This window comes from Colias croceus, chromosome 18, assembly GCF_905220415.1.
Source record: "Colias croceus chromosome 18, ilColCroc2.1".
Classification (NCBI taxonomy): domain Eukaryota; kingdom Metazoa; phylum Arthropoda; class Insecta; order Lepidoptera; family Pieridae; genus Colias; species Colias croceus.
Window position 1 is genome coordinate 6015568 of NC_059554.1, and position 13563 is coordinate 6029130.

Here is a 13563-nt window from a genome sequence, read left to right on the forward strand (position 1 = left end):
TCACCGTATTATTTAATATAGAATGGGTCGAAAAAATATCAGGCTTTGTTAAATAGGACGCGTATACTTAGGGCGCGTCAGACCGTCAGCGTTAAAGTGTTTATAGCACGCTAGTTAGCGATCTGTCGCGCGCGCGATATTCTTTAGAGTACAAAAAGATGAACAAACGAATTGAACCAACTGAAACGAAGAGAATAAAATAAAAAGCGTGTGAGCCGAGAACACGTGTCAGAAGTGAAACTTCTTTGGTAAGATTTATAGATACCAAAATCGCCGGCTTACTCCATGAAATTCAACCGACTCCGTATTCCAGAATGGTCGGAAGCGGACAACGGTTCCGGGGAGGGTACCGGCGTGTCCGGGGCGGGCACGCTGGGCGTGGGCGTGGTGGTGGGGGGGCGCGCGCGGGGCTGGCTGCCCGACGTGGCGTGGGTGATGTGGCGCCGCATGCTGGCCGCGCTCGGCGACCCCAACGCGCTGCGCGACCCGCACGCGCACCAACACCTGTTCAACTACCTGATACACCTCAACGCGACGCTGCTCAAGGTGCGTGTATAGTGATATAAGCTAACAAGTGATAGTTAACTGCGTTAAAAACAACCGACTTCAAACTTGCACTTGCAACATTTACAAATACAGACAAAAATGCTCATAAAATAAAAACTACTGGGCCTATCCGAATAAAATTTTTAAGGGACCAATTCGACACCATCCCGCATCGAACAAAAAGAGAATCACGTAAATCGGTTAAAAAAAAACATACCGGCTGAATTGATAACCTCCTCCTTTTTTGTGAAGTCGGTTAAAAAGCAAGGTGGATTTACACGAATCTGCCTAATTCTCAACCCCATATATTATGTTTCCACTACAGGGACGCATATGGTGTATAGGCAATAATGCTGACTGACCGAATGCGGGTTGGCATATGTAATATGTTGAACTTTTGATACCAGCACATAACATATCGATAAATATAAGAATTAATTTATTTAATCTATGTCCATTGAATTACGAATTCCACAACCAGGTGGCAACTGGTGGTTTATAAACAAGCACAAACACACGTAGTGCTACATATGTATATAAACAAACACAGACACTCGTAGTTCTTTCTCTGGCGTATTTTATCAATTAATAAGAATGTTCGTGACATTGATTTTATAAAACTGTAAATGAAGATTATTAACCCCTCAGCTGTCGCGGCGCGCCGCCTCAAAAAGGTGCTGTCTGTCGGGCAAATTCGAGCTTTCGGCGCTGATTTGCCGATTTTTTTCGATATTAAAATTTGTGATATAAACTTTAACCTGTGAGACTCTTGTAAATTTTGATGCTAACTAGATAACCAAACTTTATATTAGTTACCTTACTTACTCCCTGGCATGCTTATTTTACTTATTAGAAGCATTTTTTCCCACATATTTTGAATAAATGTTACATTGTAAAGAAAAATACTCATAAAAAAATAATATCAAGGTATTTTAGATTTTTATTTTTGTATTTTCATACTAGAATAGAAAATCTATTGAGTGAATATAATAATAATATTTTATTTATTTTCCTCAAAAACTTACAACTACAGTTACAAAGTATTACATAGTATAAATTGGAGAGGACTGGTGTCTGCGATAGGCAAAGCCTGTAATGCAGATCGCCAGGCACTCACCCAGTCGAACCGTTTAATATTTGCTTAGTAACATAATATTAAAAACATGAAATAAACCGTTTAGAGGTACAAAACATAGTACAAAAGAGAAACAAAAGGGGAAATATAATATCTTAAATGTTAGATAAAAATTTAACATTTTACAAAAGTTAAAAAAAAAAGAAACAATTTATACAAGAATAGATTTGGTACCTATATTGTAGAGTATATAAGTGAGTGTGTGTGAAAGTGTGTGCGTGTATATGTGTGTGTGTGTGTATGTGTATGTATGTATGCGTGTGTGTGTGTTTTATGTATATATTAAAATTTACTATAGTTTTACGTAGCGTATTAAATTCTCAGTAGATTCATAATCGAGACTTTTTAGCCATGTTGAAGTTTTTGATTTGCAAGCACCTGTAGTCAATGAATAAATAGATAATTTACCATTTAACTTATTATACAAATAACTACCTTGAAAGCAAAAGAAACGACGAGTGAATGATGTATTAGGTGTATATTGATCACAAACTCTATCTAATCGACGCTTTGTTTTTAATTTTTGAGAGTCATATATGAGTAAACTGTGTTGTCTGAGAATGGTATGAAGAACAAAGAGTTGACGAACGGTTAAAACATCCCATTTTGCGTAGAGGGCGGTCGTTGGGTGATAAAAAGGTAAGAAGGAACCAACCTTAAGTACAGCTCTCTGGGCTCTTTCCAGTTTTAACAGAAAAGTTTTCGGTGCTCCTCCCCAAGAGGTTATGCAATAAGAGAGGAGGGATTGACACAAGGCATAATATACAGATTTTATGACATCTATATCCGCAACGTTTCTCAGGCATTTAAATACACAGATAAGTTTGCGTATTCTTCCAGATAACAAATCAATGTGTTCCTGAAAATTTAGCTTATCGTCCAACACAACACCCAGATATTTCATAGATTTTGTACATTGAAGTATTGGACACGAACAGGTAGAGTTATCAAAGTTGAGACAACGATGAGATTTGATCAGAAAAGTCTGCGTTCTTATGTTTCTGTTTCGTAGATGAAAGGCCATGTACTTGGTCTTATCTGTGTTAAGTGTAAGAACATGGCTATATAACCACTTGCAAACGGTATCATAACCAGATTGGGCATAAAGAATTGCCTCTTCCCACGTATGTGTTCCCACGTATGTATATATATTCAATATAACAAAAACATAGGTTTATTTAATAAAAATTCGAGAAAGTTGATTATGAATATCATCGTTTACGCATGAGCATAAGCGGGCGCGATCTCCAATCATGTTCATACAAATACAGACTTTACAGGGTGCTCCAAAATGACAACATTTCAAAATTTTTTGCTACTTGTTTTTATTTTTATTTTAATCAAAACTAGATAAAAACTAACAGTAATTTTTACTTTTTGGAAATATTTAGGTTTTTATTAATGTTTAAAAATCGTCTTATTCCTAAATGACGTTATTCTTATAGTGGGCTTTGTTCTAACGTCTGTATGTATAACGTCTCCACATGTCTAATTTATTTTCTCTTAAAATTTGCATTTAAGAAAATATTTTTTGTGGTAACAATAGCATTATGAAGAAATGCTTTTTTTTCTTTCATGCTCTTAATTATTATCTATACATATAATAAATCTGTAGAAGGGTCAATTCTGTACATTGAAAATATTGAAAATATAAATAGCAGGGGGTGTTACTGGATCGATACCAAGCCCAAATATGTGATTAAAAAATTATTGTCTGTCTGTCTGTCTGTATGTGAAGGCATCACGTGAAAACTAAGGTTTCGGTTTCGATGAAACTTGGTATAATTATACTTTATTATCCTGGGCGTAAAATAGGATACTTTTTATCCCGGAAAAATACGTAGAAAAAAATCTTAATTTTTTCCGTGCGAACGGAGTCGCGGGCGGAAGCTAGTAATCATATAATATGAAATGTTGTCCAACTACAAATCGAAAGGCACTGTATCCATTCAGAAAAATGTCTAAGCTGTACAAATGTGAAATCTACATTTAATTATGTACCATAACTTAATTATAAACCGTTACATTTAATTTATAAATCAAAAATTTACGGAAATTTGAGTTTGAAACATTTTTTATAAAATACAGCTCATGTAAAGGATAAAAATCAATAAACTTAAAGATTCAGAATAAATAAACAATTACATATAAATGATATTATACATCTAAATGTTATACTTATCATTCTAAAAATCAACAAATAATAGGAATCAGAAAACATACTAAATGAAAATCATTATAATATTATGTCCCTAGTTGTATAGAAGAAAGAATCCTATCATATTATTGTTTTATTAAAAAAATGAACGTTATGCCTTAATAAAATTAACGCTTCCAATCCTATTTATGCATATAACTTAGCCACGCGTTACTCAAATAATTTTGTCCGTGGGCTAAATTAGCTTATGAGTAAATAAATAGTACAGAGATTCTTAAAAAAATATCAATCATCTAACGGATTGAAATAATAGGTAAGTACTTAAATAAATTTTATTTAACTGATAGCACTATAAAAATTGTTATGAAGCTTTGTGTCTGTACTATTTATATACTCATGTGGTTGTAATGTGTGATGTTGACGCCAATATTGGCCAATTAATAGGAATATTTGCAACTTAGCACAAATAACGTCGAACAGAACGAACTTCTGTTCATTATATTTGTAATATATCGAACACAACGACCGCCTTGAGACGACGATTTATTACCACGAGGTTCCACTTGAATTTGATCAGGGAAGTGATGAAAGCTATCCAATCTAGTTTTTATTTTACTTCAATACATGCAGTATTTCCAAGCATATTGTAATTAAGATATAAACTAATCGGTAAAATTGTATTAAAATCGGTTCAGTAGTTTAGTCCTAACTACTAAGTCCGTAGTACACAAACGGCATGGAACTTAAAAATATTTCGATTGGAATAAAATAAAACGTAATGTGTAGAATTTCATGAAGAATCCTGGTATCAGGAATTAAAAGCTGCAAATTCCCAGACACTGATCGTGTAAGTATTATTATCTGTTCATTTGACAAAGTATACAGAGTTATATTTTCTTGATTTCAAATACTGTTACGTCCTATTGTTAAAGTAAGCCTTGGAGTGTCTTGTCTTCCATTGCCACAAGGATCGTTGTTCCATTTGAATTCTCTTTTATTGATACTCAAATGCTTACGAATCGGAAAAAGGTAATCCTATCAAATAGTTACTTAGATATTTTTATCTTCAAATGAAAATTAAAATATCAAGGTGGAAGTTTATTTAGGGTTACCTAACAAATAAGTAATTATTGATTATGTAGTTTTAGACAGCAATGTGATATCTTCAAATAAAAAAATTGCTTTCTTCTTCTGGGTAATAGAAGCAGTTTTGACACCAAAAATACAATAATTGTTATCGCTAGTCATTTACAAAATGAGAGGATAGATTTATATTTTCAGGCGTACTGCAAATGATGCATTTAATTCGTTTTATTAAATCTGTAATGTTCCAAGGCTATTTAAAGTCATGAATGCAAAAAAATAATCGTCTTCAGACAGCGATCTACATCTATAACGTTCTGCCTACGAATGTACTACATAACAAACCAATGCTCCGAACAAACCAATTTTTTATTATGTTGTAACTCTGATTTTCGAAATTATTCCTCAATCTGCGCTATAAGAGCTTATTTTACCCCATTTTCTACGTACACGGGAAGTACCCTGTAGGTGTCGATTCCCTTGCTAATGTCGAAATTTGCGAAAATTTGCAGCATAAACGGCTGTATCTTTTGATTGCGTTGATTTATAAGTTTGATTTTTTCGCAGCTTCAATCGACTCAAGTAATCAATATAAATTTCAGTTAAATGTCACATTACGCGCTCCTTATAAAATGGGTCTTGACAGACAGACAGACAGATGGACAGATGGGATGGACAGACGTAATCTTATTAGGGTTCTGGACCCTTAAAAACCAAACCCTTTGGGATGCAGCCGTTAATACTGCAATTTTTAGCAAATTTTGACATTTGCAAGGCAATCAAAACCGACAGGGTACTTCCCAAGTACATAAAATCTTTAAATTTGGTAAAAAGCAATGTTTTATAAAAACAGATATAAGAATAATTGCAAAGAACATGATTTTTTAATTGCCATTTACAAATAAAAAAGTACTTAATAATTTCAACTTTCAACTAATATGAACGCCTACGTGTATTAACTTGATATTCACATTTAAAACTCAGATTTACAATTTAAAAGATACCTACAGCATAATAAAAAAAATAAGTTTGTACGAAGCCCTCGGTGCGCGAGTCCGACTCGCACTTGGCCGGCTTTTTATTTTTTCTGAAACTTAAGGTTCCCCAATAAATAATAATATGTTGTATTTGTATGAAGGTAAGAATATGTTGTACAATTAAAGTGTTAAATTTCTTTTTGAGTTTGTCCTACACAAATTACATAGTATCACTTTGTCCTATATATAGGTCATAGTGAAAACCATTGTTCCCTTGTTCATTGTTGTTTGTAGGTTTTTTTACTATTTTTCCATCATATATACACTTTCAACCATAATATACTAAAACTAAAAGAATTAAGAAAGAAAATGTGTCTCTGGAATTTTTTCGTAAGCAGGTTACGAACTTTAATTTTTGTAGTTGATTATGTATATCGTTTTTAACCTGAGGACAATTATAAATACCACAAAAACGATACCTTTCAATATAAACAAAACATATTATCATGTACATTTTATTTTGTATGAAAATGAAAAATTTAATTGAAGACGAAATTTAAAAAATAGTGACGTTGAATTTGTGAACATCCTGTATGCGGATTTTACGGGGAAATTATTGTCGGTTTTGATTTGAAAACGAAATATCTCTAAAATGGAACACAGTATCAAATTTTGAATTATATCATTAAAATCTTCATAAAATTTCTCGTAAAATGATGTAAAGAACAAATACAATATGTAAAAAAAAATATGATTTACCAGGGGTCAAAAACTAAGCAACGTACAGTTAAGTGATAGATACATATTTGAAACCATTATTTATGGTATAATTGTTGGTAATTTTCATTATTTCGGCACATAAACATTAGGTTATATAGTCAATAATAATAAAAAGACCAATGAATAATTACCGTTTTTCAACTTTCCGCAAAATTTTACATTTTGTAAAACTTTAAAAGTTAAAAGTTACTCTACTAAAGTATGACATAATTACTGTTATATTTCGAATATTTATCGGTCAAATTATTATTGGATGGACTTTAAATATTCAGTTATTCATAAGCTATCAACTAAATAGTCGTTTATGCAGATTTGAACTATATTTGCGTTACAATGAGCCAATTTCCAACCGGCGGTGATTTGGCACAGATCTGTGCCCCGACATACTACGGGTACAAAATTTTTGGCACAGATCTGTGTTCCGACAGACGAGGGTTTAATGTATGCGACGATAAAATTTAATTCGTACCTACTTATTGGTAAAATTATAATCGAAAACTTATCAAAAAAAATTCTAGATCGATTAAACATTTTGCACACTTACCGCAATGTATTTTTAGTTTAAAAAAAAATTGAAGATCTTAGCTAACAATCAATAAAAAACACTATATTTTGTATTTCATTTTGGAATTTTATACACTTTAGTGTTGATAACACAACCAGCAACCAGTAAAAATCAAACGATAACTGTCTCCTTCATACTCACAAGCTTATCGCACTCGCGCGAGAGAGAGATCATATGAATAAAAATTGTCAAGTTGGTGTTTACGTCATCTATATAATGTTTATTACGTACTAATGAATTAATTAATTTTTAAAACATTTGTATTTATCTGTAACACAAATTTAAATACAAACATTTATTTGTGAACTGATATAATCTGTGGTATATGATGAGCAGACATCATATTTCTGTATGATTGTTAAGTCTGTGACGTGTTTGTTACCAATATAACATATCTATACTAATATTATAAAGCTGAAGAGTTTGTTTTTTGAACGCGCTAATCCCAGGAACTTCTGGTGCGATTTGAAAAATTATTTTGGTGTTAGATAGCCCATTTATCGAGGAACACTATAGGCTATATATCTTCACGCTAAGACCAACAGGCGGGTAAACCGCAGGGTACAGCTAGTAATATATACAGGTTGTCCCAGTATCGGTATACTAAGCGCGAAGGGACTTGTAGTTTTGCATACACTGATCACGTAAAAAATACTTAAACAAAAAAATTACTTCAAAATTTTTTGGCTAAATTTTTCCTTAAAATCCATGTTTTCTTCTCTACCTTCGCGCAGCTGGCATATACCGCTTCGCTAATATCAGCATTTTATCAATGAAAACATAATCTTAAAAGATAGCTCACGTGCGGGTGGCAAAGTTGGGCAGGTTGCTTGTTAGGGGTCTAGACATAGAGTTTTAAGAATTCAACTATTTGAAAAAAAATGCGTCTGGAATTTTAAAAGTATTTTTTACGTAGGTACTCAGCGTATGCAAAACTATAACCTCCTTTGAGTTTAGTATACCAACGGTGGGACACCCTGTATAAGAAGATTGTCTTGGTTAATTTTGGTTTGTTTAAGAAATACTTTATCGTGAATACCGCGATAACTGGATAACATCCCCGCGTTCGCCTACGGGTGAATAAAACCCATTGAGCCCCCAGAGGCCCGATCGGTCCACGACACAATAGATTTTCTATTGTGTCTGTGATTCCGGGGGCTGAGTTATTACCGCTTATTGTGTTAAAAAGACACCGGGACCCGATAATTGAACATAATTGAAAATATCCACGATAATTATTAAATCTTAGCAATTTACAAAATTTTCCAAAAGAATGACTTACTTGGAAAATAAAGATATTAGTTGAAATATTTAAACTACCTACTGTTTATTAAATGTAAAGTTAGACTTAAACTTTTTTCGGATGTAAAAAAAGTCATAAATATAAAACTTCTATAGGTAGGTATTAAATAATTTGTAATACGCTGATGAAAATGTGACTATTATTTATTATCGTAACATAAGGAAAATTCTAGGAAAGCGATAGTGAAACTATAACATTAATGCATGTCCGTAGCGATTTTCACGGTTCATTATAGACTATTATTATTTACATAACTACTGGAACTGTGAAAGACTTTATACGTTTTTAATTTAATTTTGTGTTTATTTAACCAACGCTTAATAGTGTTATGTGCGTGGATTTTTTTAATGTGTTTTGTGATAGCTTTTTATTTCTGTAATATCAGCAATCTATTAAAGTGTACAACTAAATAATCGTGACTTAACAATAAAATTGAAGTATATAAATCATCAATATACGTGAAACCCGTTATAAGTTACAAATAGACAAATCGTAGGATGTTCTTTTACACTCAAATTAGAATGTAAACAGACTGGGTATTTAACCTTAACCGTCAACACCTACGTCAGGAGTCGTTGGTCGTTTCGTACTACGCACCGCTAATATTTATCACAAATAATATGATGTTATGACTTATCACACGGTATCGTGCAACGTTCGACAGATGGTGAAATAGGATATTTATAAATCCACGTTTATCTCATTTATTGAAACATTTTGTGTATTCAATTACTGCATTAGTGCATTGTTTTTAAACACGTTAAATCATTGCGCGCTCTGTCCGTGCATGGTGCTATTCAGGTTGTGCGAACTGTTGTCCAATACTAAACTCTTTAAAGACTGCCAATGCGAAAGAGGAGCAGGAAAAAGAAGATTGTTAAGGCGGCTGCGAAAGAGAGAGGTTTTGGATTGATTAGTTTATTTATTTTTAATTATTTTTTTTTCCGAGGGTAGAATAAAATTTCTTTCGTTAACTGTCAATTTGAGGTACAACTTGCTTGTTATTTGTATGTTGAATTTAAAGTAAAACGTTGTTGAATAGAATGTGATGTATTATTTAAATCTAATGGTTTCTTCAATGGTAAAGTATTTTTCGTTGTAAACAGATTTAGATAAACAATAATCTCAGATTAAGTCTAAGTTACAACGAAATACGGATATACTATTTCGATTCTTATAAAAAAGATTACATATTTATTTTGTGTTGATATTAGTGATGAATTTATAAACAATGAAGATTAGTGATGAAGTAATGTTATTGCAGATAAGCGCAAATCAGACGCTTAATGGAAACACGGAGATCCACGTACCTTTCAATTTGGTGGCAGGATGGTGTCTGGAAGCAGAAGCACTGCCTCCATCACACAGGTATTAATTTGTTCTTATTTTTAATCTTAATCTTAATATATATAAATCTCGTGTCACAATGTTTGTCCTCAATGGACTCCTAAACCACTTAACCGATTATAATAAAATTCGCACACCATGTCCAGTTCCATCCAACTTGAGAGATAGGATAGTTTAAATCTCAAATCGTTTAAGAGAAAGCGGGAGAAGCCGCGGGCGGTAAGCTAGTATAATATATAAATCTCGTGTCACAATGTTTGTCCTCAATAGACTCCTAAACCACTTAACCGATTATAATAAAATTCGCACACCATGTGCAGTTCGGTCCAACTTGAGAGATAGGATAGTTTAAATCTCAAATCGTTTTAGAGAAAGCGGGCAAAGCCGCGGGCGATAAGCTAGTGTTAATTATTGAAATACAATAAATCGAAGCAACATGAAATGCAATGAGACAATTTCAAATTACATTAATTGAATATTACTTTAAATGAGTAAGAAAAGTAGCAATAATATGATAATAATCTGTGTTATTACAATTAATTCGATTTTTACGATTGCACATTACTGTTGATTATGTAGATTGTGTAAGATAAGATTGCATTGTATTTATTGCAGTTTCATTGATTTTCTTACATAAGTATAATTTTATAATATCTATTAAGTAATTCACTTTTTGTTGTTTTTCACTTCACAATGCAAACTACAATAATAAAACAATAGATGTTTTTAAGACTGATAAAATATATTCAAAGTGACATTTTTTATTCCTGTTATAACGAATTAAAATCATTATTTATGTTCATATTAAATTCTGAACTGCAAAAACTTTATAAAAATTTGTTTTATGTACATAATATCTATTCAATATTTACTGATAAGGATCAATGAAATGTAATTTTAACAATAATATTATGTACAAACACCTTTAAGGACGCTATAACGTATTTTTACAAAAACACGCTGTTTTTCGGTACCATTTTAACTTAAAGCAATTACACGTGAGAACATAGTAATATCTTAATTTAAAGATAATATATTCAGCTCTACGTTCATCTTATAAAAATTGTACGACGTCATACAAAATTGTCGCTGAAATACGTTTTTTCCATCACAATAAACGCATAAAATGCAAAAAAATGGGGTCTAAACCGGTACCATTTTAGGAAAATTAAGAGCCTAATCTATCTTCTTAACTATATCTTATTGAGGGATATATAGTCCTTTATATATGGTGTAATTTTTATGAATCTAAATCAAAATTTTATTTCAATAATGAGCTAAATTAAAAATACTTGTCGATTTCTTCATACATTTTGTTCTCGCGGTTCGTCAGACCGCGCTCAGAAGCGCTCTTGGAAGGACGGGTGTATCGCTCCTCGTGCCAAAAATAAAAACGAAATAAAAAAGATTATTGTGCGTGCACTGTCTTTTTCGTGATTTGAAATATTTGATACTTTATATGAGTAAAGTTCTGTATAAGTTTCATATTCCAATTATTTGTAATTTAAAATTATGTTTTTAAAATTACCTTGCCTGAGATCCTCTTTTTTATGGGTTGTTGAATAGATTGGTGGGGTAAAACAATTCAAGATGGCGTCGACGAAAATTTGGCTTTTTTTCGTGATGGGTGTCATTTTCATAGTTTTTGGGGTAGCTATTACCGAATATGAGGTCAAAACTGAAATCCAAGATGGCGCCGACGAAAATTTTACATCTTTTCGTCATAGGTGTCATTTTCATGGTTTTTGGGGTAGCTATTAACGAATATGAGGTCAAAACTATAATCCAAGATGGCGCCGACAAAAATTTTACATCTTTTCGTCATGGGTGTCATTTTCATGGTTTTTGGGGTAGCTATTAACCAATATGAGGTCAAAACTGAAATCCAAGATGGCGCCGACGAAAATTTTACATCTTTTCGTCATGGGTGTCATTTTCATGGTTTTTGGGGTAGCTATTAACGAATATGAGGTCAAAACTATAATCCAAGATGGCGCCGACGAAAATTTTACATCTTTTCGTCATAGGTGTCATTTTCATGGTTTTTGGGGTAGCTATTAACGAATATGAGGTCAAAACTATAATCCAAGATGGCGCCGACAAAAATTTTACATCTTTTCGTCATGGGTGTCATTTTCATGGTTTTTGGGGTAGCTATTAACCAATATGAGGTCAAAACTGAAATCCAAGATGGCGCCGACGAAAATTTTACATCTTTTCGTCATAGGTGTCATTTTCATGGTTTTTGGGGTAGCTATTAACGAATATGAGGTCAAAACTATAATCCAAGATGGCGCCGACAAAAATTTTACATCTTTTCGTCATGGGTGTCATTTTCATGGTTTTTGGGGTAGCTATTAACCAATTTGAAGTCAAAACTAAAATCCAAGATGGCGCCGACGAAAAATTTGACATCTTTTCATCATGGGTGTCATTTTCATGGTTTTTGGGATAGCTATTAACGAATATGAGGTCAAAACTATAATCCAAGATGGCGCTGACGAAAATTTGACATTTTTCGTGATGGGTGTCATTTTCATGGTTTTTGGGGTAGCTATTAACGAATATGAGGTCAAAACTAAAATCCAAGATGGTCGTCGAATTTCAAGATGGCGTCATGGTAATACTGTCGCGTTATGGAGCAAGGCGGCGATTTTGGTATCTATGAATCTCGCCCAAGAAGTTTCACTCCTGACACGTTTTCTCGGCACACACGTTCTTTTTTATTTTATTCTCTTTGTTTAAATGTTTTAGATAAACTTTTTTTAAAATAAAGTTTAGCGAATATATTTAAAGAATACATTTAAAGTTAATAATATCTGTCAGAATATTAACATTATTGCCACAGAGTTGCGTTTTATATTAAATTTCTCAATATGCATTTCAATGTTCTTTAAAATTGTTTTTTTTTAAGACTTTCTACAAAACTGTGGTTGTTAACGTTTTTGTTATTTTATTTAAGTTTACTTTAAAGGAGTAAGAAAAATATACCTAATTATCGACGGTTACATTGGGGATTTGGTAATAGCTGTCAAAAACTTTGAAAATGACACTCATGCCGAAAAGATGTAAAGTTTCGTCGACACCATCTTCGATTTTAGTTTTGACCTCATGTTGGTTAATAGCTACCCCAAAAACCATGAAAATGACACCAGTGTCGAAAAGATGTAAAATTTTCGTCGGCGCCATCTTGGATTTTAGTTTTGACCTCATATTGGTTAATAGATACCCCAATAACCATGAAAATGACACCCATGACGAAAATATGTAAAATTTTCGTCGGCGCCATCTTGGATTTTAGTTTTGACCTCATATTGGTTAATAGCTACCCCAATAACCATGAAAATGACATCCATGAAGAAAATATATAAAATTTTTGTCGGCGCCATCTTGGATTTTAGTTTTGACCTCATATTCGTTAATAGTTACCCCAATAACCATAAAAATGACACCCATGAAGAAAATATATAAAATTTTTGTCGGCGCCATCTTGGATTTTAGTTTTGACCTCATATTGGTTAATAGCTACCCCAAAAACCATGAAAATGACACCCGTGACGAAATGATGTCAAATTGTCGTCGGCGCCATTTTGGATTTTAGATTTGACCTCATATTGATTAATAGCGACTCCAACTCCTTGAAAATGACACCCATGACGAAAAGATTTC

General features: G+C 32.7%; 1 protein-coding gene across 3 annotated transcripts in view; it reads left to right on the forward strand.

Annotated features, from left to right (window-relative positions):
* LOC123699871 (probable Rho GTPase-activating protein CG5521) overlaps positions 1-13563 on the forward strand; it is a 40404-nt gene that overhangs the window by 7295 nt on the left and 19546 nt on the right. For all 3 annotated transcript variants that reach the window (XM_045646918.1, XM_045646919.1, XM_045646920.1), the window contains 2 exons: positions 314-546; positions 9812-9915. In XM_045646918.1, the coding sequence (XP_045502874.1) occupies positions 314-546; positions 9812-9915 (337 nt within the window). The remainder of the gene's footprint in view (positions 1-313; positions 547-9811; positions 9916-13563) is intronic.